Source organism: Podarcis gaigeae (genome assembly GCF_964106915.1).
Source record: "Podarcis gaigeae genome assembly, chromosome: 4".
NCBI lineage: Eukaryota > Metazoa > Chordata > Lepidosauria > Squamata > Lacertidae > Podarcis > Podarcis gaigeae.
In genome coordinates this window covers 99,746,718-99,772,442 of record NC_139677.1, presented here as the reverse complement: position 1 = coordinate 99,772,442, position 25,725 = coordinate 99,746,718, and the positions used below count along the sequence as shown (strand labels likewise).

At 46.4% G+C, this 25,725-nt stretch overlaps 1 protein-coding gene and 2 long non-coding RNA genes across 4 annotated transcripts in view; 2 read left to right on the top strand and 1 right to left on the bottom strand.

Annotated features, from left to right (window-relative positions):
• Positions 1–25,725, bottom strand: part of LOC310843867 — a 305,033-nt gene that overhangs the window by 176,655 nt on the left and 102,653 nt on the right. The gene's annotated exons all lie outside the window — the stretch shown is intronic.
• The window catches only part of GDPD5 (glycerophosphodiester phosphodiesterase domain containing 5), a 173,446-nt gene that overhangs the window by 103,529 nt on the left and 44,192 nt on the right, over positions 1–25,725 (top strand). For both annotated transcript variants that reach the window (XM_083736805.1, XM_083736806.1), the window contains exon 3: positions 17,268–17,371. In XM_083736805.1, the coding sequence (XP_083592931.1) occupies positions 17,268–17,371 (104 nt within the window). The remainder of the gene's footprint in view (positions 1–17,267; positions 17,372–25,725) is intronic.
• LOC310843950 lies at positions 22,118–24,234 on the top strand. Its single transcript, XR_014563816.1, has 3 exons — positions 22,118–23,236; positions 23,636–23,692; positions 23,936–24,234. It is a non-coding gene; the product is annotated as an uncharacterized lncRNA (long non-coding RNA).

Genomic DNA, 25,725 nt, shown 5'->3' with positions numbered 1-25,725 from the left:
AGTGAAAGCCTGCATTCGCTCCATAGGACGCACACACATTTCCCCTTCATTTTTGGAGGGGAAAAAGTGCGGCCTATAGAGCGAGAAATACGGTAAGAACATGCTGGATCAGATAATCTAGTCCAGCATCCTGTTGTTGCCGTGGGCAACCAGGTGTCTGTGGGAAACTCGCAAGCAGAATTCGCAAGAGCCCTCCCCTGCTGTAGTTTCCAGGAAGTGAGATTCAGGACCATTCCTGCCTCTGACTGTGGAGGCAGAGAATAGCTTTCATAGCAGCCATTGCTAGCCGTCTCCTCCATGAATGTCTCTCCTCTTTGCAGCAGAACCTTCCGTTTCCTGACTGGGAACAAGAGGGTATTTCGGCCGTAAAATTAAAGCAGGAACCCTTTTAATTTCTCTGCGATCCCTCACTCTCCCAGGGTGGCAATTGAGTGCCTCTGCGTTGTGACATTTCCCCGTAGTCAGGCCTGGCCACTGATATTAATTGCAGCCCTGGGTTTGGCTATACATAGAACGCGCTGCTTATTTTGGGTGGCGGAAGGCAAAAAGCCACCCTCTGGCTCTCCCGGCAGCCGGGCATTTAAATAACACAGAGTCACCCGCTTGGGGTCCTGCACAGGGCAGCTGTCACTTCAGATCTGCTCTGCGGTGAGCTAGGGTGCTCATTTGTGGTTTTTCCCCACCCCCCCATCATGGGAGGACCTGAATGCTGGTGTCAGTTTTGCAAGCTCTAAGCATCTCGGGCAGCCTTCCTGCCAAAGTCGAAACCTTAATTTTTGCTCATTCAGGGAGAAATCAAAGAGAGCTGGGAGGATGGCAGGGTATGGGGAGAGAGAGCAGAGGTTTATTATTATTACAGTGGTACCTCGGGTTAAGTACTTAATTCGTTCCAGAACCTGAAACTGTTCTTAACCTGAAGCACCACTTTAGCTAATGGGGCCTCCTGCTGCTGCCGCGCCACCAGAGCATGATTTCTGTTCTCATCCTGAAGTAAAGTTCTTATCCTCAGGTACTATTTTTGGGTTAGCGGAGTCTGTAACCTGAAGCGTATATAACCTGAAGCATATGTAACCCGAGGTACCACTGTATTAGTTACAGGTATGTAGCAGTGTTGGTCTGCCGTAGTCAGAACAAAATAAAAAAATTCCTTCCAGTTGCACCTTAAAGGTAAAGGGACCCCTGACCATTAGGTCCAGTCGTGGCCGACCCTGGGTTTGTGGCACTCATCTCGCTTTATTGGCCAAGGGAGCCGGCGTACAGCTTCTGGGTCATATGCCAGCATGACTTAAGCCACTTCTGGCGAACCAGAGCAGCGCACGGAAACGCCGTTTACCTTCCCACTGGAGTGGTACCTATTTATCTGCTTGCACTTTGACGTGCTTTCAAACTGCTAGGTGGGCAGGAGCAGGGACCAAGCAACGGGAGCTCACCCCGTTGCGGGGATTCGAACCGCCGACCTTCTGATCGGCAAGTCCTAGGCTCAGTGGTTTAACCCACAGCACCACCCGCGTCCCATTGAAATAAATAAGACCTCCTTAAAGCAAGAATCAAGGGGGAAAGCCAAGCTAGTCCAGCTTCCCTTTTGGTATTCTCGCAGATCCTCCCTCCTGCACCTGTGATTTGATTCCCTCAGCGCCGTCTCCATTCATCTTGCGCTGTGTCTCCTGCTCCTCGGTTGACATGCGCCCCCATTCTCCTGCTGGTTCTGCTTCAGCGATGCGCCTGCCTCCAAGCGTCAAACAGAACAAACAAGCCGTCTCTCTAATAAGCCCGAATTCTTCCGTCAAAGTTCGGCCTGTCCTCCTTTGCCCTTGCCCGCTCGTTTTCCCCGTCCTTCAGAAATCCATCTCGCCAAGCAAAGCCTCTCTCCCTGTGTGTCTTTTAAAGAAGCAAGTCTTAGCTGCAGAAAACGTCTGGCTTCAAGCATCTCAGAGCCTTTTGGAGCAAGGAACAGTGTCAGAGGGGTGAGGCGGATGATTCCTTCGTTGGGAACAGCGTGTGCACAGAACAGCTTCTTCTTCTTTGGCGATCACTCGTAGCCGAGTAAGATTGTCTTCCATAAACACGGTTTTAACAGTGAGTCCATAAGTGACTGGAGGCCAATTCTGGATCCACACGTCCTTCCACAGTGGGGATATTGGTTCCCGGATGGGAGCTGATCACGGTGTGGATTTGCCAAGCGTGCCTTCCTCCTAGCACGTTTCTCCCTTGTGTCCTGAGTTCAAGTGTCTTCAAACCCCTGACACCTTTGGTAAAGGCTGTTCTCCAACTGGAGCGCTCACAGGCCAGTGTTTCCCAATTGTCTGTGTTTATACTATTTTTTTTTAGATTTGCCTTGAGAGAGTCTTTAAACCTCTTTTGTTGACAACCAGCATTACGCTTTCCATTTCTTTTAGTTCGGAATAGAGTACAGTGGTACCTCAGGTTACAGGCACTTCAAGTTACATACGCTTCAGGTTACAGACTCCGCTAACCCAGAAATCGTACCTCAGGTTAAGAACTTTGCTTTAGGATGAGAACAGAAATCGCACGGTGGCAAAGGGAGGCCCCATTAGCTAAAATGGTACCTCAGGTTAAGAACAGTTTCAGGTTAAGAGTGGACCTCCAGAACAAATTAAGTACTTAACCCGAGGTACCATTGTAATTGCTTTGGAAGACAGAACAGCACAAGCAAACAAGATTCTGGGCCACAGAGTGTCCTGAGGCCGCTAGGTTTAGATATCTGGAGTGGTGCTGTTGCCAATTGCCGTGTTTGGTTTTATAAAACTTCCTGTTATGTTATTTCTGAAAATACTTTAATAAGCCCTCAAGAAGCATTCTATGCCTCTGTGATGTAAATTCTGCAGTCAAATATTAGGCAGGTTTGTATATGGTGCACTTGCATTTGGAATGCTGTGTATATTCTGGGAAATGATTTATAATGAATTGAAAAAAATGTTGAAATACACCTTTGTTAAAAAACCAGAAACATTTCTGCTAGGAATACTAAGAAATGACATAAAAAAGAAGGATGAGAAGTTGTTTTTATATGCAGTAACAGCGGCAAGAATTTTGGTGGCTCAAAAATGGAAACAGGAAGAAATCCCGACGAAAGAAGAATGGAGAATGAAGTTGATGGAATACGCAGAACTAGATAAGCTTACAGGGAAAATTCGGAACTGGCGAGACCAGAGATTTACTGAGGACTGGAATAAATTTACAGAGTATATTAAGAATATATGTGAAGCTCAATTAACATTTGTAGGTTTTCAAGAAGCTCTGATAATAATGGAAAGAAATATTGTTTTATAATAATTGTTAAGATTACCGTATTTTTTGCACCATAACACTCACTTTTTTCCTCCTAGAAAGTAAGGGGAAATGTCTGTGCGTGTTATGGAGGGAATGCCTACGGGTGGCATGGCTACGGATTTTCCTCCTCTAAAAACTACGTGCGTGTTATGGTCGGGTGCGTGTTATAGAGCGAAAAATACGGTAATTTGGTTAAAAAAAACAAACAATACAAATGCAAGAAATGTGAATAATTGTGAAAACATGAAAATTTCCAGAAAGGCTGAAGGAAGTCTGAAAGTGGAAAGATTAGAATTGGATGTATAATTCAAATGGAATGTTTTTCTTTTATTGTTAAATTTGAAATTTTTATAAATAAAAAATTTACAATTACAATCCCCCCCCAAAAAAAGGAATGCTGTGTATAGTTCGAATCGTAGAGTTGGAAGGGGTCTGAGGGTCATCTAGTCCAACCCGCTGCAATGCGGGAATCTCAGCTACATCATACACATTTAGCCTGGAAAAAGAGGTAGACTGAGAAGAGGCAGAGCATAGCCATCAGCGAATCTGTCAATGAATTTGTCTGTCCCTCTTTCAAAGCATCCAGGTTGGCAGGCAGCGCTGCCTCATGTGTTCCATAGTTTAACTATGTGTTGTGTGAAGACGTACCATATTTTTCGCTCTATAAGACGCACCAGCCCACAAGACGCACCTAGTTTTTGGAGGAGGAAAACAAGGAAAAAAATATTCTGAATCTCAGAAGCCAGAACAGCAAGAGGGATCGCTGCACAATGAATTCAGCAATCCCTCTTGCTGTTCTGGCTTCTGGGATAGCTGCGCAGCCTGCATTCACTCCATAAGACGCACACACATTTCCCCTTACTTTTTAGGAGGGGAAAAGTAAGTCTTATAGAGCAAAAAGTACGGTATTTTCTTTTATCCGTGCAACATTTTCTGAAATCGAGGACATGCCTAGCGCTCAATGAGACAGTGGCCTCATTAGGCTGAATCAAAATTATATCCTGGTTTGCTGTGTTCAGATATCAGCACTGTTTTACAGGATTATCTTGTTCAATTTAGTTAAATCCCATGAGAAGACCTTTTACATTCCTTAGCGTTAATCTGAGGCCGACAGGTGTTCCGGAAGGGAGATTTGCCTGCTTATGTTTTTGCGGTGAGAGAGAAACTGAGGATTATTGTACACTTATCTTTTAAACGGCCCAGCTTGCATAGGAGACTGCCGTATTGTGCTGGTCCGGGGGGGGGGGGTTACCGTGCGGCGTGGTCTAAGTCCGATCCTAGGTAGAGGGTAAGGAGGCTGTCCGTCAGGGGCGAAGCGAGGTCCAAAGCGAGGAGTTGGGTGAGGCCAGGAACTCAGGAGAGCAGGACAGGGTGCCGGGAGGAACAGGTTACCAGCAATGTTGCTCCCGCAACCTGGGACTGGGGCTGGCTGGCTTTTATCTGCCCCGAGGCATGAGGCGGCCCCGATCCTCAGGTGACTTGCCTCTCCTGGCCTGGAGGCGAGCACTCCTCCTGCGGGAACTTAGTTCCTTCCGCCTCTCTGCCCTGAGCCTCTGCAGCTCAAGAGAGGCTGGAGGGTTACCGGACCCAGAGGCAACCTCAGCTTCCCGTGACGGGGCTGAGAGTGGAGCACCTGCAGGCAATGGGTCCTCCATCACCTCAGGAGCCAGAGCAGACTCAGCTGGTGTCTGCTCCTGAGGATCCGGCACAGGTGAGGGCCCTTCAGGCTCAGGCCCCAGCCCCAGCTCAGCCGGCCCTGGAGGTGGGGACTCCTGTGCAGGCTGGGATTCCTCAGGTTCAGTCTCTGAATTAGATTCCCAGGCCATCACACTTATACAGAGTCAAACTGCTGGTCTGTGTGGCTCCATATCGCCTGCACTGGCTGGCAGCAGCACTCCAGAGTTTCAGTCATCTTGGTTAAAAGTATATATATCCCCCAGTTGTTGGGAAATGAAGAAAACGAACCAGGTTTCAAAAGATTGGCATTATGCTTACAAAGATGGTAACACGCTTGTGAATTGCTGTTATTATAATATATATGGAAAGTCAATTACCTGGGAATTAATTGCAACCCCAGGCCTGAGGTCTTAATTATAACATAATGTTTAGCAAATTGCCTCAAAACATCCTATATACTATGCTGAGTGGTTGAACTCTGCAAACATTGGAGCCTTTTGCTTGCAATGCTAAAATGCTCTTTAAGAAGCGAAAAATGTTATTTTTTTCCCCGTTAGCCTCCTCCACTTCTTGCCAGTGACTAAAATTTTATTTGTCTGTCGTATTTGGGCTTCCCAGCCTGGATAGAGGATTGAAAGTAGTTTATCCTCTCAAAACCATGTGCATATATTCGAAACAAAACCATTAAAAAAAAATCTTCCGTAAAAAAATACATTAATTTTGTTAAGATTTTGCTAACACCCCTGCGTTGTGTGACTTCACCTTCACCCAAAAATGCAGGGAAGGGCAGAGCTCAGGCTCAGAGAATTCTGTAACTGTGAAACCACAACTGAAAACGCCCTTCTCATTGGTTTTAATCAGCGGACCTTGGGTCAGAGGCATCCCTGTTCAATCAACAAAACAATATTTGCGGCCAATATTAGCTTCGCCAAGTTAGCACATTTTATTTCTGTTTCGCCTTGAGGGTGCTTTAGTCAGCTCACCAGAGCCTCCTTGTATTGTGTTGCCAACCTTGCTTGTGAAACATGGACCACTTATAAACGCCATCTCCAACTCCTCGAAAGATTCAATCAATGGAGTCTCCAAAATTTTTTACACATCACTTGGGAAGACAGGCGAACTAATATCAGTGTCTTGGAAGAAGCAAAGATCACCAGGGATTCTTCAACATCAACTTCATTGGACTGGTCATGTTGTTCGGATGCCTGATTGTCATCTTCCAAAGCAACTACAGTGGTACCTCGGTTTATGAATGTCATCCATTCCGGAAATCCGTTCTTAAACTGAAACTATTCTTAAACCGAGGCGCGCTTTCCCTAATGAGGCCTCCCACCGCCACTGCCCTTCCACCATTCGGATTCCGTTCTTAGACCGAGGTAAAGTTCTCAAACTAAGATAGTATTTCCAGTTTTGCGGAGTTTGTAAACCAAATCGTTTTTAAACCAGACTGTTCTTAAACCGAGGTACCACTGTACTCTATTCCAAACTTAAAAATGGAAAGCATACTGCTGGTGGTCAACAAAGGAGGCTTAAAGACTCTCGCAAGGCAAATCTAAAAAAAAATTAGTATAAACACCGACAACTGGGAAACACTGGCCTGTGAGTGCTCCAGTTGGAGAACAGCCTTTATACCATAGCTGTCATGGGGTTTGAAGACACTCGAACTCAGGACGCAAGGGAGAAACGTGCTAAGAGGAAGACACGCTTGGCAAACCCACACTGTGATCAACTCCTACTGAGAAACCAATGTCCCCACTGTGGAAGGACGTGTGGATCCAGATTTGGCCTCCACAGTCACTTACAGACTTACTGTTAACACCGTGTTCATGGAAGTCAATTTTACTTGGCTACGAGGGAATGTCAAAGAAGATTCCTGCCTGCCTTGTTCTTTACTCATTCTGGAAAGCAAAGAATACGAACGGGCAGAAAATTGGCTCGTACTGTGTCATAATTTGAACCTATCTAAGTCTCATTTAGGGGACGTGGGTGGCGCTGTGGGTTAAACCACAGAGCCTAGGACTTGCCGATCAGAAGGTCGGCGGTTCGAATCCCCATGACGGAATGAGCTCCCGTTGCTCGGTCCCTGCTCCTGCCCACCTAGCAGTTTGAAAGCACGTCAAAGTGCAAGTAGATAAATAGGTACCGCAGGTGGCGCTGTGGGTTAAAGCCTCAGCGCCTAGGACTTGCCGATCGAAAGGTCGGCGGTTCAAATCCCTGCGGCGGGGTGCGCTCCCGCTGCTCGGTCCCAGCGCCTGCCAACCTAGCAGTTCAAAAGCACCTCCGGGTGCAAGTAGATAAATAGGGACCACTTACCAGTGGGAAGGTAAACGGCGTTTCCGTGTGCGGCTCTGGCTCGCCAGAGCAGCGATGTCACGCTGGCCACGTGACCCGGAAGTGTCTCTGGACAGCGCTGGCCCCTGGCCTCTTAAGTGAGATGGGCACACAACCCCAAAGTCTGTCAAGACTGGCCCGTACGGGCAGGGGTACCTTTACCTTTACCTTTACTGGCGGGAAGGTAAACGGCGTTTCTGTGCGCTGCTCTGGTTCGCCAGAACCGGTTTGTCATGCTGGCCACATGATCCGGAAGCTGTACGCCGGCTCCCTCAGCCATTAAAGCAAGATGAGCGCCGCAACCCCAGAGTCGCCCGCGACTGGACCTAATGGTCAGGGGTCCCTTTAACTTTAAGTCTCATTTCCTGAAACAACAGAGATAGCTCAGTCGGTTAGAGTGTGGTGCTGATAATGCCAAGGTCACGGGTTCGATCCTCGTGTGAGACTGTTGCATATTCCTGCATTTCTGGGGGAGTTGGACTACATGATTATTGTTGTCCCTTCCAGTTCTGATTCTGTGACCCAAAATGCAGTCATCTTTTGAAACATACACTTCTCTGAATTTTGCGGCGCAGTTTTCCAACCCAGTAAACGTGCAGGGTGAAAAGGCACGTTATTTTGGAGAAGTTTCCCTAGGAATGCATATGTTTGTAAAAGGAGCATGTGGAAAGGCGTTATGCTACAGAAGATTGCTCTGCAAGAATGGGCGTATTAAATAAGGCAGGGTACAATAATTGGTACCTTTGCAGAAATGCAACAATGTGTGTGCATATTAAGAGAAGTGAATCTTTTGTGAGGACTATATATATATAAAAGGAGGGCTTGCAAACTGGTGCAGGAATGTGGCAGACGGAATTTAAGATGGGGGAGAAATGAGAAACTGAAACGGACAAATTCTTCCCTCCCCAGGAGAGGAATGTGGGAGCTCATCACAAAGCATTGCTCTGCCAGTGTCGATTTTCTAAATGTGCTCGAAAAGAATTCTTTGACATCAAACAGACTTTGTTGGCTGAGTGGGAGGGCATGCCAGGATATGATGACTAATGGGATCTAGATTAAGCTGTCATGTCAGTTTCTCTGGAATGAAAGGAAAGATGCAGAGGTGATAAAGCCCGAAAGTAGTAAAAATCCGTTCCTTTGTAAACGCAAGCTTAAAGTTCACGAAATCACCGCTTGGGAGTTAATGGCATTGCCTTCAAAGTGGCGATAGCGATGTGTTTTGAGTATAATGCCACCTTTGTATCTGTTCTTCTTTGGCACTCTCTCGAAACACCCTGGCAGGTGTGTGTATTCCAACAACTCACACTTTCCACTTAGGACTCTTAAATGCACATTACTCATGCACTTAGCATTTCATTATCCCACACAGGAGTGAGATTCTCATTCCTTCTCGTACACACACACACACACACACACACACACACACACACATGGAGTTGAGCAACTGGCTAACACTGGCTTGTGTTGCCCCCTGTTCCTGCCAGCTCCCCCTGGTCCCCAGGTTGCCGAGGGCAAATAAAAGAAAGCACTTCTTCACGCAGCAGAGAGTTAAACTGTGGAACTCACTGCCATAGCAGGGAGCGATGGCCGCCGCCAACCTAGATGGCTTTGTACTGTTGCTGTTGTTGGCATTGCACTGCTTCCGTAGTCAGAGGTGGCATGGTTTTGAATTCCGGTTGTTGGAAACCACACGCGGGGAGGGTGTTGTTGTTGTGCCCGGATTCTGTTTGTGGGTTTCCCACAGGCACCTGGTCAGCCATTGTGAGAAGAGGATGCTGGACTCGATGAGCCATTGGCCTGATCCACTAAGCTCTTCTTTATGTTCTTACGTGTTACAGAATGTTTAGGAGTGGTGCATGCTCTGGTTATCTCCCGCTTGGACTACTGCAATGCGCTCTACGTGGGGCTACCTTTGAAGGTGACCTGGAAACTACAACTAATCCAGAATGCAGCAGCCAGACGGGTGACTGGGAGCGGCCGCCGAGACCACATAACACGGGTCTTGAAAGACCTACATTGGCTCCCAGTACTTCCCGAGCACAATTCAAAGTGTTGGTGCTGACCTTGAAAGCCCTAAACGGCCTCTATCCAGTATACCTGAAGGAGCATCTCCACCCCCATCATTCAGCCCGGACACTGAGGTCCAGCTCCGGGGGCCTTCTGGCGGTTCCCTCATTGCGAGAAGCAAAGTTACAGGGAACCAGGCAGAGGGCCTTCTCAGTAGTGGCACCCGCCCTGTGGAATGCCCTCCCTTCAGATGTCAAAGAGAAAAACAACTACCAGACTTTTAGAAGACATCTGAAGGCCACCCTGTTCAGGGAAGTTTTTAATGTGTGACATTTTAGTGTATTTTTGGTCTTTGTTGGAAGCTGCCAAGAGTGGCTGGGGAAACCCAGCCAGATGGGCGGGGTACAAATAATAAAATAATAATAATTATTATTATTATTATTATTATTATTATTATTATTATTATTAGCATTCAGCCGTGTCTGTCAGCACCTAAGTCAGTGGTTAAGGAGGCCACCAAGAACTTCACCCCTGGCACCTGCGACGGGCCCGACGCCTCAGTTACCGCTCATGCCGACTTGCCTGCTCTCTCTTACATATATTGCCCCCATCTCACTGAACAGCCCTTAAAACAAATGCTAACTACCCCAGAGAATCTCGTGGGGGATCTTTGTGTGGGGGGGGGGGATAACCGATAAGTTGGAGTCTCAAGCTGGTGTTCTTCAAATAAACAGTAACGATTTTGCTCCATAAGACGCACTTTTTCCCTCCTAAAAAGTAAGGGGAAATGTGTGTGCGTCTTATGGAGCGAATGCAGGTGGGAGGCAGGTAGGAAAAGCCCCCAAGAGCTGCACACACGCTCCGCCCTCACCTCATAGAAAAGCTCGCAGGAACCGCACTCCCTTTCACAAGCCGTGTGGAGCATTGGGCCCTTCTCCCTGCACGCTCCATGCAGCTTGTAAAAGGGAGCGCTGAGCAGAGCCTGGGGTGCATACAGCGCTCCCTTTAAAAATATTTTTTTCTTGCATTCCCCTTCTAAAAACTAGGTGCATCTTATGGTCAGGTGCATCTTATGGAGCGAAAAATACGGTAATTTTTAAAACAAGGTACAGTCATACCTTGGGTTACAGATGCTTCAGGTTGTGTTTTCTCGGGTTACGGACCACCAAAACCCGGAGGTACTGGAATGGGTTACTTCTGGGTTTCGGCGGTCATGCATGCGCAGAAGCGCTAAATTGCCCTTTGCGCATGCGCAGAAGCCCCGAATCGCAACCCGCGTTTCACGGATTCGCCGCTGCAGGTTGCGAATGCTGCGGGTTGCAAACGTGCATCCTGCACGGATCATGTTCGCAACCCAAGCGTTCATTGTAGTAAAATACAAGTGGAGAAAGCTCAGGTTACTTCAGAATTGATACGCTAGTTTAATTTAATTCGTTTCACAGAGGTTTCGGCTTTTTAGTTTGGTTCCTTTCTGAGGTGGCACTTTCCTTCAGGTACCCACCCCTTTAACAAATCCAGCTCCTGAGGTAACTTTCCGTAATAGTCTTTAGGGCTCCCCACACCCCCTTCCTTCACTGGGTTTGTGTGTGTGTCCCTCTCCTCTTTTAAAAGCCAGAATCTGGCAGGCTGATTGATTTCATTGAAATGTCAATGAGATTAGGCAATCAATAGAAGAATAGCATTAAACGGCAGTTGTATCAATATCTGCGTATTCCATGGCAGAGATCGTGCTTAGGAAATCTGCGCCTGACCTTTACAGTAATATGTGTGTAGAAAGCAATTTCAGAATTCCAGTGTGCCATGACGAAAAGGATATTGGATATGCGATTTTGGGCTGAAATTTCTGCTTGGGCAAATTGGAACCTTCTTAGTCTTCCACACAGGGCCGTTGTGAAGATAAGTCAATATTACCGTATTTTTTGCCCTATAGGACGCACTTTTCCCCCTCCAAAAATGAAGGGGAAATGTGTGTGCGTCCTATGGGGCGAATGCAGGCTTTCAGGAAGCTATCCGCAAGTCTTGCAAGCCCGGCGGGAGGTCCAGCGGGTTCGCAAGGCTTGCGGGCAGCAGCCTGCCTGAAGCCCAAAAGCTCGGGGGACAGCGGGGAGGTGCAGCGCCGCCGCCCCGCTATTCCCCGACCCGATCTGGAGGCTCGCGGGGGGGGGGGGGGAGAAGCAAGCTTGCTTCTCTCCCCCGCCAGCCCCACAAACTCGGGGGACAGCAGGGCAAGCCGCTGCCCCACGGAGGGTAGAGAGGCTGTCCCTGAAGGCAGAATAGGGAGACGGAGCGCTCCGTCTCCCTCTTCTAGCTTGGGGATGGCTGCGCAAACCTGGGGGGGGGAAAATAAATTTCCCCCTTGTTTCCCCCCCCCCAAAAAAACTAGGTGCGTCCTATGGGCCGGTGCGTCCTATAGGGCAAAAAATACGGTAACTTTCAGGGCTGCTATTCAAGCAACAAAGCACCTCTCCTAATTTATAGTTTTGGGCTCTGTGTTGAGGTCAAATGTTTTCCGTTTGCTGCTGGCTTTAGGATGCATTGGGTTTGTAAATTCACTGTTAATCTATTCTGCTAAGCCCTCTGGACAGTTTGGTAAGACATTTTAATGAAGTAAAAGCTGGACTAACGCTGTAACATTTCTTTTGAGATGTAGTAACCGGAACTGTATTGAGTTGGAACATTTATTCTGGCCGTAAAACTGTTGCTATTACATTGGCTTCAGAGACACGGCTCTCTAATTTAAACTTGCGCAGAATAAATTTTAGCCGTGGGCCTCTGCCATAGCTATGCCTCTGACACACACATATATCATTTCTCTCATTAATCTTGTCCGCCTTTTATGAAGCTACGTCTCACTGGGACGTTGCATGACATGGGAGATACATAAAATGTTGCGGGGGAAGGCACAGATTGGCAGAGCAACCCAACTCCTTTCTATCACAGCAGCTGAAGCGGGAGATGGATGACATAGTAGCCCCCAGAGGTCAGGAAAGCCAAATGAGATGCTGGCTTGCTAAATGCAAAAAAACCGCTAATGAGCTCCTTTAAAAAAAACACAAAACCTTACTTGGTTTATTTATCGAAATTGCTGTCACCCTTGTTTTGAATGAAGCTCAAGGTTACTCCGATTTTATATACTGTATCGAGAGAGGGTGTATGTTGTGTTAGGGTAGTACCTCTGGTGGGGACACACATGTCCTTCTGCGGACTTTTATTCACCTTTGGTCCCCACCCTACACTCAGGGTCCTACTGGGACACGGGTGGCGCTGTGGGTTAAAGCACAGAGCCTAGGACTTGCCGATCAGAAGGTTGGCGGTTCGAATCCCTGCGAGGGGGTGAGCTCCCGTTTCTCGGTCCCTGGTCCTGCCAACCTAGCAGTTCGAAAGCATGTCAAAGTGCAAGTAGATACATAGCTACTGCTCCAGCGGGAAGGTAAACGGCGTTTCCGTCTGCTGCTCTGGTTCGCCAGAAGCGGCTTAGTCATGCTGGCCACATGACCTGGAAGAGTAACCCGGCTCCCTCAGCCAATAAAGGAAGATGAGCGCCACAACCCCAGAGTCGGCCATGACTGGACCTAATGGTCAGGGGTCCCTTTACCTGCAGTCAGCTCTCACATGTGGTTCCTAGAAGCTGTCAGCAGGTGACAGCAGCCACACCCCAGGAAATGGCTTAGACCAGGGGTCCCCAAACTAAGGTCCGTGGGCCGGATAAGGCCTGAGGGACTCGTTTATCCGACCCATGGTGACCCCTGCTGCCTGCTCTTACCGACGCTGCGCTCCATGGCTGCCCACTTCTGTGTCGGAGGAGCACCAGAAATAGCTTGTGCACATGCACAAGCGTTATTTGCGCATGCGCAAGTGTAACTTCGCGTGTGCAATCGTTATTTGCGGCGCACATCTTGGTCGGAGGAGGCCGGTGCACATCTGTGCAAGCTATTTCCGGTGCTCTTCCGACCCAGATGTGCACCGGAAATAACGCTTGCGCATGCGCAAATAACACTTGCTCATGCGCACAAGCTATTTTCGGTGCTCCTCTGACCCAGAAGTGCGCCATAAATACCGTGTGCGCACGCGTATGGGCACGCTCTCCCCCGCCCTCTGGCCCGCCGCGCAATCGGCGCTGGAGACACGGGTAAGTTTGCTGACCCCTGGCTTTGACTGTCTGGCTAAACTAAGTGAGTTAAGATAGACTCGAGACCAAGAGCGGGAAGATGCAAAGATAGGCTTGAGACCAAAAGAGTGGGTCCAATGGTCAAGAAGGCGATTTCTGCACATGCTGTAGAGCAGTGTTTCCCAACCTTGTGCCTCCAGATGTTTTTGGCCTACAACTCCCATCATCCCTAGCTAGCAAGACCAGTGGTCAGGGATGATGGGAGTTGTAGGCCAAAAACATCTGGAGGCACAAGGTTGGGAAACACTGCTGTAGAGGGAAGTGAGGGGCAGGTGGGGCTTGTCCTTTAAAAAAAAAAACCTTTTATTATTTTCTTTATACATACTTTTACAATACAATACATTAAATCACATAAATACTTTTAGCTCTTCCGAGCTTGCGACTTCCCTCCATCCCTTCAGCGGGTATCCCTTATTTTCTTACGTCGCACGTTCTACTTTTTAACCTTATATCTGTTGTACATTGTAGGAGCCATTTCAATCCTGCCAGACTTTTTAGAGTTTTACAATTATCCTTTATTCTACTTTTTAACCTTATATCTGTTGTACATTGTAGGAGCCATTTCAATCCTGCCAGACTTTTTAGAGTTTTACAATTATCCTTTATCTACACCATAAATTTACTCCAACTTTCTCGAAACCTCCGATTGTCCTGATCCCGAATTCTTCCTGTCAGTTTGGCTAACTCCGCGTAACTCATCGTTTTCGTCTGCCACTCCACAATAGTAGGAATTTCTTGCTATTTCCAGTTTTGGGCAAGCATGTTTCTTGCCGCTGCTGTGGCGTACGTAAAGAGTCTTTGGTCCGCTTTCTTAATTTCCTTCCCCATCAAACCCAACAAAAAGGCTTCTGGTTTTTTGGGGAAAGGTGTATTTAAATATTTTCTTGAGTTCATCGTAAATGAACTCCCCAAAATTCTGAACTTTATCACAAGTCCACCACATGTGATAAAAGTCTCCAGGGGCAGGGGGGGCTTGTCAACGTAGGTATCTTATCCAGGAGAAGGAAAACTCTGATCCTAAACCTCCGCTGCCTTGTGGGATATCTCCGTGAGGAGAAAAGGCTAAGGAGTCAACCCTACCAAAATCCAGAGTGGAGTCCCTAAGGCGGTTGGATGGCGCCTTGTACTTGCTCTGCTTTCCCTTGGACCACATCAGCAAGGCTGAGATCTTGTCTTGTCTTGTCTAGGCAGCTCAGGATTTCCACGTACCTTGCCCAGGCTGGCAAGGGGGCAAGCCGTGGTGTTGGGCAAGGTGGTGGTGGTCTTTGTTTTCATGTGTGAGTGGGGTGGGTGGGTGTTTTGGATCAGGTTAGCCATATTGATTTGTATGCTGTTGTGGGGGTTTTGTCGTTGTCTTGTTGGGCTGTGTAAAGGGGAGCCATACCGGGGTGAAGGTGTCTTCTTCTATTTGTCCCCGTGTCAGTTTCAGTTTATAGGTTAATTTTTCTAGCAGGGCTGTTTCCCATACTATTTGGTACCATTGGTCCATGCTCACTCCTGACAGGTCTCTCCAGTGTCTGGTTATGGTGTTTCTGGCTGCTGAAAGTACCGTATTTTTTGCTCTATAAGACGCACCAGACCACAAGACGCACCTAGTTTTTGGAGGAGGAAAACAAGGAAAAAAATATTCTGAATCTCAGAAGCCAGAACAGCAAGAGGGATCGCTGCGCAGTGAAAGCAGCAATCCCTCTTGCTGTTCTGGCTTCTGGGATAGCTGCGCAGCCTGCATTCGCTCCATAAGACGCACACACATTTCCCCTTACTTTTTAGGAGGGGAAAAGTGAGTTTTATAGAGCAAAAAATACGGTAGGTGGGTTATGAGTTCTTTGTGGTGTAAGTGGGCATTATTGTCTAGGAAGATGTTTAGTAAGGTCAATTCTGGGGTGATTTCTAATACTTGCTTCGTTATTTTATTTATTTATTGTATGGTTGTTGTCCAGAATACAGTGGTACCTCTGGTTACATACTTAATTCATTCTGGAGGTCCGTTCTTAACCTGAAACTGTTCTTAACCTGAAGCACCACTTTAGCTAATGGGGCTTCCCACTGCCCCTGCGCCGCCGGAGCACGATTTCTGTTCTTATCCTGAACAGAAACCTAATACACAAACCTGCCTAATATTTGCCTGTAGAATTTACATTGCAGAGGCATGGAATGCTTCTTGGGGGCTTATTCAAATATTGTCAGAAATGACAAAACAGGAAGTTTTATAAAACCAAACACTGGCAATTGGCAACAGCAGCAATCCAGATATCTAAACCTAGCGGCCTCAGGACGCTCTGCGGCCCAGAATCTTGTTTGCTTGTGCTGTTCTGTCTTCCGAAGCAACTACAGTGGTACCGCGGGTTAAGAACTTAATTCGTTCTGGAGGTCCGTTCTTAACCTGAAACTGTTCTTAACCTGAGGTACCATTTTAACTAATGGGGCCTCTGGCTGCCGCCGTGCGATTTCTGTTCTCACCCTGAAGCAAAGTTCTTAACCCGACATACTATTTCTGGGTTAGCGGAGTCTGTTACCTGAAGCTTATGTAACCTGAAGCGTATGTAACCCGAGGTACCACTGTAGTTGGATTTTGGGACACTCCCACCACATGTGGAGGTATGTGCCTGTGGAGGTGACCCTCTCCAGCATTTTGTTGAGGTTCCTGGGCGTATTAGCGCTAGTTTTCTTGGGGTTAGGTACCACCTGTAGGTGAGTTTCAGAGAGAGTTCTTTTCTTTTTGTTGATATGGATTTAAAGGGGGGGGGGTTTAGACCACATTTTGAGTGGGGTTAATTTCATAGCCTATGTCATCCTCCCATTGTTTGGCAAGGTGGTGGCAGCACTGTGGCTTTTTTTGGAGGCACAGATGGGCAGAAGGGTTTGCCAGAAAAATAAATAAATTCCAGAGAAGCGAGAATGGAGGATAGGGGGTGTTGCCGTTCCCTGGACACAGACTGAGCTCAACCTTCCTCAAGATGGTGAGAGGTTAACATGTTTGTTTGTGCAGAGAGAGAATGCCATTATTTCTGGATTGAATGAATGAATTAATTTTTTTTTTTAATGGATTTACATATATCAGTATAAATCAGCCCAAGGAGATGAATTTATTTGACCCTATCTACATCAAGCTATATTTTATCTTTATCACCAAACTCCAAATGTAATTGCACATTGTATTAATTAACATTATTTCTTCATATATTAGTGGCCATGTGATAATTTTAGCTTATAAATTTTATTGTTTAATGTTTTAACTTGTATATTAAGGTACTTTTAAAGCTCTGTTTAGAGTAGGTAATGCCTTGATAATATACATGTTTTAAGTTGTTTTATCGATCCGGTATACAGTGGTACCTCAGGTTACATACGCTTCAGGTTACATACTCTTCAGGTTACAGACTCCGCTAACCCAGAAATAGCGCTTCAGGTTAAGAACTTTGCTTCAGGATGAGAACAGAAATCGTGCTCTGCTGGCGCGGCAGCAGAGGAAGGCCCCATTAGCTAAAGTGGTGCTTCAGGTTAAGAACAGTTTCAGATTAAGTACGGACCTCCGGAACGAATTAAGTACTTAACCTGAGGTACCACTGTGTTTTCTTTTAATTGTTGAATGATTCTGTGTACATTGCGGCAGCCTTTGGCTATGTGCAATAAAACTGACTGACTGGCTGATATCGGTATAAATCAGCCCATGCAGATTTTATGCAAATACCTGCTCTCTTTTGTCTTTTTTTCTTTTTTTGGATGGCACCTAAACACCCTTTACTAGCCCAGCCAGCCTCCAGCATTTCTTCTCTTCTTTTTGCCTCCGCAGTGGGAGCGCCTCTGGTTCTTAATCCTCACCTTCTCTTTCTTCCTGACCCTGATCTGGTTTTACTTCTGGTGGGAAGCGCACAACGACTACAATGAGATCAACTGGTGAGTAGAGAAAGGGAGCATGTTTTACCTCTTACCTTTACGGGGGGAGGTTGGGAGCGGGACCTGAGCTAAGTGGGGGGAGCAGGTGCCCTGTGTGCAGAAAATCCCAGGTTCGTCTCCAGGTGATAACTGATGGGAGAGAGATTTCTCTTTCACAGAACCAAAAAATTGTAGCATTGAAAGGGACCCCAGGGCCATCTAGTCCACCCCTCTTTTCCCCAGACTCGTTGCATTACATTTTTGTTTATTCATGGAATTTATATCCCACCGTTCTTCCCCAGGGCGGCAAACAGATGTTGTACCATTTAAAGCATATACAATGGTACCTCGGGTTACATACGCTTCAGGTGACAGATTCCGCTAACCCAGAAATATTACCTTGGGTTACTACCTTTGCTTCAGGATGAGAACAGAAATTTTGTGGCGGCAGCGGGAGGCCCCATTAGCTAAAGTGGTGCTTCAGGTTAAGAACAGTTTCAGGTTAAGAACGGACCTCCAGAACAAATTAAGTACTTGACCCGAGATACCACTGTACAAAGGAAGCATTATTTAATTTTTTTTTTTTAAAAACCCCAACTTCAATTAAAAACATATAACACAAGTTACAGTTAAAACACCCTGAAGGTTAAAAGGCGTTCCTCCATCCAAGGATCTTACGGTTTCCTGGAACCGGATTCCTCAGCCAATGAATGTCTGGGTCCACAGAAACTTCCCCCAGTTTCTCCTGGAGGTTAATAACCATAGAATCATAGAACTGTGGAGTCGAAAGGAACCACGAAGGTCATTTAGTCCAGCCCCCTGTAATGCAGGAATCTTTTGCCCAATGTGGGATGCAAACCTATAGCCCTGAGGTTAAGAGCCTCATGTTCTACCTACCGACCTATAGGAGACCAGTGCACCTCCCTAGGGAGGGCATTCCCTAACAGGGGAACCACCACTAAAAAGGTCCTGTTACGGGATCAGCGTCAACTGAACCACCATCACCAAAAGACCTCATCTGGTGACCTGCTGGTTGCATAATATATTTATTAAATTTTCTGTTGTATAATTTAAAATACTCATCTTACATCCTTAAGATATCAATGAACGGCCCTTCTCTTTCTGTGGTTCATTTTACATACCATAAATCCATAGCTGTCAACTTACAGATTTGAAAATAAGGGACCAGCTGACTTGAAAATAAGGGACCAGCAGCCTCACCTGTTCCAGGCTCCAGTCTTCCTGTCCTCCTGCAGTCTGGTCAAACTCATGCTGGTAGCTCTGAGAACACTGTCCAACCAACTTTGTAACTAGAGGTTCAACTGAATAGAATCTGAATCACATGCACCACAAGGCCTATGCAGCCTCAACTTAAGATGGCTCCCTGGCCTGGCTTTGCACTGCAAAGTTTGCAGCAGCACGTGCAACAAAATGGCATCCAGCATTCAAAACCCTCCTCAGCTTGCATTAACTAGCCACACACAAGGCATTCAAGCTCCACCCCCAGTCGTTCTTAAACTTCTTATTGGGTGAGCAACACAGCCAAGCAACCCAGTTGGAGCCTCCCTCCTCCCTGGCCGGCAGGGAGGGAGGGAGAGGAGCTGCTTCCTTTGAAATTTAAGGGACATCATTTAAGGGACATTTAAGGGGCGTCCATCAATAAGGGACAGCAGCAGGACATGGCACTGGAATAAGGGACTGTCCCTTCAAATAAGGGACACTTGACAACTATGCATAAATCCCTGCATATTTCCCCAAAACTATACTATTCAGTATTCCATTATCGCATCCATCAAGACTTTTTTTACACTGTTGAATTTATCTTAACGCTCCAGCTGTACACACTTATTTCCCATCTATTCAATAAACGTTTTCCAGTCTTCTCTAAACGTACAGTGAGGGGGGGAAAGTATTTGATCCCCTGCTAAATTTGCCCGTTTGCCCTCTGACGAAGAAATGTCCAGTCCATAATTTTAATGGTAGGTTTATTGTAGCTGTGAGAGACAGAATAGCGACAGGAAAACCCCCAGAAACCCAGAAGACAAAAGTCAGAGACTGATGTGCATTATAATGAGTGAAATAAGTATTTGATCCCCTATCAACCAGCCAGATGTCAGGCTACCTGATACAGTATGTTCTTCTTGTTCTCTTATTCTATATGTTAAGCCTGCGAGTTGCACATATTCCGTCAACTTAAGTTGCCATTCTTCTTTAGTTGGGACCTCGCTCGTTTTCCATTTTGGGCCTAACAAAACACGAGCCGCAGTAGTAGCATGCATAAAGAACCTTTTTTTTGACACCTGGGAATTCCAGTCTGAATTATCCTCAACAGAAAGGACTTTGGTGGGGGGGGGGGTTGGGGGGGAGTACTTTAAAACATTTTTTTCAATTCATTATGGGTCATTTCCCAGTACCCTTTTACCCTTTTACAAGTCCGCCATATATGAAAGAATGTTCCTTCCATCTCTTTGCATCTCCAACACCTATCTGATTCAGTCTTATACGGTAGTACCTCATGTTACAGACGGGATCTGTTCTGCAGGCCCATTTGTAACGTGAAAAGCCTGCAACTCGAAGCGCTATGTCTGCGCAGGCGCACTGTGCGATTTGGCGCTTCTGCGCATGCGGCGAAACCTGGAAGTAACCCATTCCGAGTACTTCCAGGTTGCTGCGGGACGCAGGAAGAAAACACACAACCTGAAGCGGACGCAACCTGAGGTATGACTGTACATCTTAGCAAGCCTTTGTTGTTGTTGTTTAGTCGTTAGTCCATGGACCAGAGCACGCCAGGCACTCCTGTCTTCCACTGCCTCCCGCAGTTTGGTCAAACTCATGTTGGTAGCTTCGAGAACACTGTCAAACCATCTCATCCTCTGTCGTCCCCTTCTCCTTGTGCCCTCCATCTTTCCCAACATCAGGGCCTTTTCCAGGGAGTCTTCTCTTCTCATGAGGTGGCCAAAGACTTGGAGCCTCAGCTTCAGGATCTGTCCTTCCAGTGAGCACTCAGGGCTGATTTCCTTCAGAATGGAGAGGTTTGATCTTCTTGCAGTCCATGGGACTCTCAAGAGTCTTCTCCAGCACCAGAATTCAAACGCATCCATTCTTCAGCGATCAGCTTTCTTTAGGGTCCAGCTCTCACTTCCATACATCACTATTGGGAAAACCATAGGTTGAACTGTATGGACCTTTGTCGGCAAGGTGATGTCTCTGCTTTTTAAGATGCTGTCTAGGTTTGTCATTGCTTTTCTCCCAAGAAGCAGGCGTCTTTTAATTTCACGACTGCTGTCACCCTCTGCAGTGATCATGGAGCCCAAGAAAGTAAAATCTCTCACTGCCTCCATTTCTTCCCCTTCTATTTGCTAGGAGGTGATGGGACCAGTGGCCATGATCTTCATTTTTTATATATATATTGAGCTTCTGACCATATTTTGCGCTCTCCTCTTTCACCCTCATTAAGAGGTTCTTTAATTCCTCCTCACTTTCTACCATCAAGGTTGTGTCATCTGCATATCTGAGGTTGTTGATATTTCTTCTGGCATTCTTAATTCCGGCTAGGGATTCCTCCAGCCCAGCCTTTTGCATGATGAATTCTGCATATAAGTCAAATAAGCAGGGAGACAGTATATATCCTTGTCGTACTCCTTTCCTTAGCAAGCCTACTTGGAGTGAAATAACATCTGTGAATCATTTTGCTGGTTCGAGGTGAGAAGACAAGTAGGATGAGGGAAGATTTAGGTCAGGATTGGGGAAACAGTTCACCCTGACGGACCAGCCTTCGTTTCCATCAGGCTGTTGGCTTCTGTTTGAGCCAGCTGTAAACACAGCGGTTTGGAGGCCAGCACTTCCAATAGTATAATGATGCGAATGAACTTCTGTCAGGAGCCATTGATGCGAGATGGATCACGTGGACTTTGGTCAGGAGCACGTCAGGCTGTTGCCAGTTCTCCTGGGAGATGCGTTGGTGTATGAGGGATATGCCTCACAAGCGGAAAGCATGTATTTGGTCCGCTTATCTGGCATTTGCCCCAAACAGAGCTTGTTGGTTCCCATGGGCATTTCGAGTGAGCTGCAGCCCCAAATCTGGAAAACAAAGTACATTTTTCATAATTTTATTTTTTGTTATGTGCAAATGGCTTGAGATACCTATGAGGTCCATAAATTACCATAGAGCATATATTCAGCACAAAAAGCAGCAACAATTTGTTCTTGGCAAAGGGCAGCTGGACATATAAAAGGTAAAGGGACCCCTGACCATTAGTTCCAGTCGCGGACGACTCTGGGGTTGCGGCGCTCATCTCGCTTTACTGGCTGAGGGAGCCGGCGTACAGCTTCCGGGTCATGTGGCCAGCATGACTAAGCCACTTCTGGCGAACCAGAGCAGCGCATGGAAATGCCGTGTACCTTCCCGCTGGAGTGGTATCTATTTATCTACTTACACTTTGCCGTGCTTTCGAACTGCTAGGTTGGCAGGAGAAGGGACCGAGCAACGGGAGCTCACCCCGCTGCGGGGATTCGAACCGCCGACCTTCTGATTGGCAAGCCCTAGGCTCTGTGGTTTAACCCACAGCGCCACCCACGTCCTCAGCTGGACTTATAAAGGGCCCCATTACCTTCAGTAGCTATGGGGCCTTTCCTGCCTGCCTCCCCCTTGCATTTGCTCCATAAGACGCACACATATGTCCCCTTACTTTTTAGGAGGGAAAAAGTGTGTCTTCTGGAGTGAAAAATACGGTAATTCTTCTTAATTGTATTTCACTATTAATATAGTTCTTTTTTGTATTTCAGTTCAACAATTACTTTGATAAAATACGTATTTTGTTATGTGCAAATGGCTTGAGATACCGATGTGGTCCATAAATTACCATATGGCATATATTCAACACAAAAAACAGCGACCATTTGTTGTTGACAAAGGACGGCTGGACATATAAAGGGCCCCATTACCTTCAGTAGCTGAGGGCCTCATCAAATCTCAATCCGGCCCTGGGCATCTTGCATAGGATTTGACATCCTGTGTTGTTTTTTTAATAGCTTGCGTCGCGCCTGCTTCTGCCAAATTCTTTAAGGAAGAATTCTTAGTGGCTGGCTCTCGATTGTGGAATTTCCTTTCCTGAGCTCTTGCCAGGATCCAGAACTGACTGCTGTAATCCCACTTCAGGGAACCTCTCCGTTCTGGGGCTTTTGCCAATATGGCTTTGGTTTACTGTGGGAGACCCTTTTTCTTCCCCAGCCGAGACCCTCACTGTGTCTTGGCCAGCCCTGGGATGCAAAGAGGGAAGGGTTGCGTTCCATTAATGGGTGTGGCGAGTGTAGAACGGACCACCGTGCGGTACGTGCAAGACATGTGTTGGTCAGACGGTTTTAATCATTTTCAAATGTTCAAAACATGTTTTTATTCTTATTTTTCATTGCACCGTTTTATGACTGAGGTGCTTTTCGACCTGGGCTTCTTTAGAAGGAAAGAAGGGATATACATATACATACAAATAATGAAAACATGTACTAATGGCATTTTTAAGCAGATGGCACTTCTGTCATGGAAGCTTGAGCTGAGATTCCTGCATTGCAGCGGGTTGAACTAGATGACCTCTGGGTCCCTTCCATCTCTTGGAGTCTATGGTTGTATTATTCAAATCAATCAATAAAAATATGTAAAAATTGGAGAAATCGAGAGAGAGATAGCCGCACCAGCAGCATATCTCTTCTTTCTCCAATCCAAAAATGCAAGAAGGGCTTTTACACTCGCCAGAATCTCAGCTCTGCTCTAGCCGGTCCTGGAAGGATCCTTTAAAAAAAGTCTCTGAAGCTCAGAGACTTTGCGCTTTTTCATTGGGGGAGATAGGAAGCCCAGAGCACTTGTTCTTTAGATGTCCCTTTTATGAAGAGGCCCGGTTTTATGAAGAGGTAGACGGGACGCAGGTGGCGCTGTGGGTTAAAGCCTCAGCGCCTAGGACTTGCCGATCGAAAGGTCGGCGGTTCGAATCCCTGCGGCGGGGTGCGCTCCCGCTGCTCGGTCCCAGCGCCTGCCAACCTAGCAGTTCGAAAGCACATCAAAGTGCAAGTAGATAAATAGGGACCGCTTACCAGCGGGAAGGTAAACGGCGTTTCCGTGTGCAGCTCTGGCTCGCCAGATGCAGCTTTGTCACACTGGCCACGTGACCCGGAAGTGTCTCCGGACAGCGCTGGCCCCTGGCCTCTTAAGTGAGATGGGCGCACAACCCCAGAGTCTGTCAAGACTGGCCCGTACGGGCAGGGGTACCTTTACCTTTACCTTTTTATGAAGAGGCGCGTAGTGAGACCATTCATCCCCTGCTGGTGAGGCTCGCTGGCCTCCAGTGTGGTGTAGTGGTTAAGAGCGGTAGTCTCGTAATCTGGGGAACCGGGTTCGCTTCCCTGCTCCTCCAGATGCAGCTGCTGGGTGACCTTGGGCCAGTCACACTTCTCTGAAGTCCCTCAGCCCCACTCACCTCACAGGGTGTTTGTTGTGGGGGAGGAAGGGAAAGGAGAATGTTAGCCGCTTTGAGACTCCTGAAGGGGAGTGAAAGGCGGGATATCAAATCCAAACTCTTCTTCTTCCCGGAAAAGCAAAAATTTGACCTTTTCCTGTTAGGCAAAGATCATAAGACGACCTGGATGGTCGCCAGGTTCTGTGTACAGATCTTTAGGTGCAGACCATCCCCCAACCCAAACTAGTTTGTTAAGAAAATCCCCAAACTTGGTTCCATGGGTGACTCTGCGTCATCTCTCTGCAGTAGCTTATCTTAAAGTTTAAGTGTCTATACGCTTATCGCATTTATAAATTTTAAATTTATTGTTGTACATTGTTTGAAATGTTTGTTGCCCTTCTGGGATTGTACCCCCAAGTGTGTTTTATAAGCTGGTCTCTGACCGTAATAAAGTATCTATCTATCCATCTATCTATCTATCTATCTATCTAATCTATCATCTATCTATCTATCTATCTATCTATCTATCTATCTATCTATCTATCATCTATCTATCTATCATCTATCTATCTATCTATCATCTATCATCTATCTATCTATCTATCATCTATCTATCTATCTATCTATCTATCTATCTATCTATCTATCTATCATCTATCTATCTATCTATCTATCATCTATCTATATCTATCTATCTATCTATCATCTATCTATCATCTATCTATCTATCTATCTATCTATCTATCTATCTATCATCTATCATCATCTATCTGTCTATCATCTGTCTATCATCTATCTATCTATCTATCTATCTATCTATCTATCTATCTATATCTATCTATCTATATCTATCTATCATCTATCTATCTATCTATCTATCTATCTATCTATCTATCTATCATCTATCATCTATCTATCTATCTATCTATCTATCTATCATCTATCATCTATCTAAAAATATGTAATATACTCATATGTTTACACACACACACACACACACACACACACACACACTGCACTGTTAAACTATGGAACTCCCTGTCACAGGGTCCACTGATGGCCACCAACCTAGATGGCTTTAAAAGACGATTGTAACTGATCTGTAGAAAGTACTCTATGACTTGGGGTTGGATTCTTCAGCCCAAGATTCCAGCATTGCAGGGGGTTGGACTAGATGACCCTTGGGTCCTTTCCAATGCTAGGATTCTGTGAAAACAGGAACATACCATTGTTAACTATGGAAATCATTTAATTACAACAACTTTGGAGTCTTGGAGCCTCAGCTTCAGGATCTGTCCTTCCAGTGAGCACTCAGGGCTGATTTCCTTCAGAATGAAGAGGTTTGATCTTCTTGCAGTCCATGGGACCCTCAAGAATCTCCTCCAGCACCACAATTCAAAAGCATCCATTCTTTGGCGATCAGCCTTCTTTATGGTCCAGCTCTCACTTCCACACATCACTACTGGGAAACCCATGGCTTTAACTATACGGACCTTTGTCGGCAAGGTGATGTCTCTGCTTTTTAAGATGCTGTCTAGGTTTGTCATTGCTTTTCTCCCAAGAAGCAGTGATCATGGAACCCAAGAAAGTACAATCTCTCACTGCCTCCATTTCTTCCCCTCCTTAATTAACTTTACCCAACTTGCTCTTCAGGGGTTCATTTTGATCCTTCCTCACCAGCCCAGTGCTGGATTTGCATATAAGCTAAACAAGCTATAGCTTAGGGCCGCAATCTCTTGGGCCCCCCCCAAAAAAATAAAGGGGGCAAAAACCTGGATATACATTTCCAAAATATAAGATAGAAAACAAATAAAATAAAACCTACATACAGCAAGAGTGTTTTGTCTTGTGTAGGCTCCTGTGATGTAAGTCATGGGCCCCGCCTGCTAGCCTGCTCCCTAAAATATCACTGGTTCACTCATTTCTATA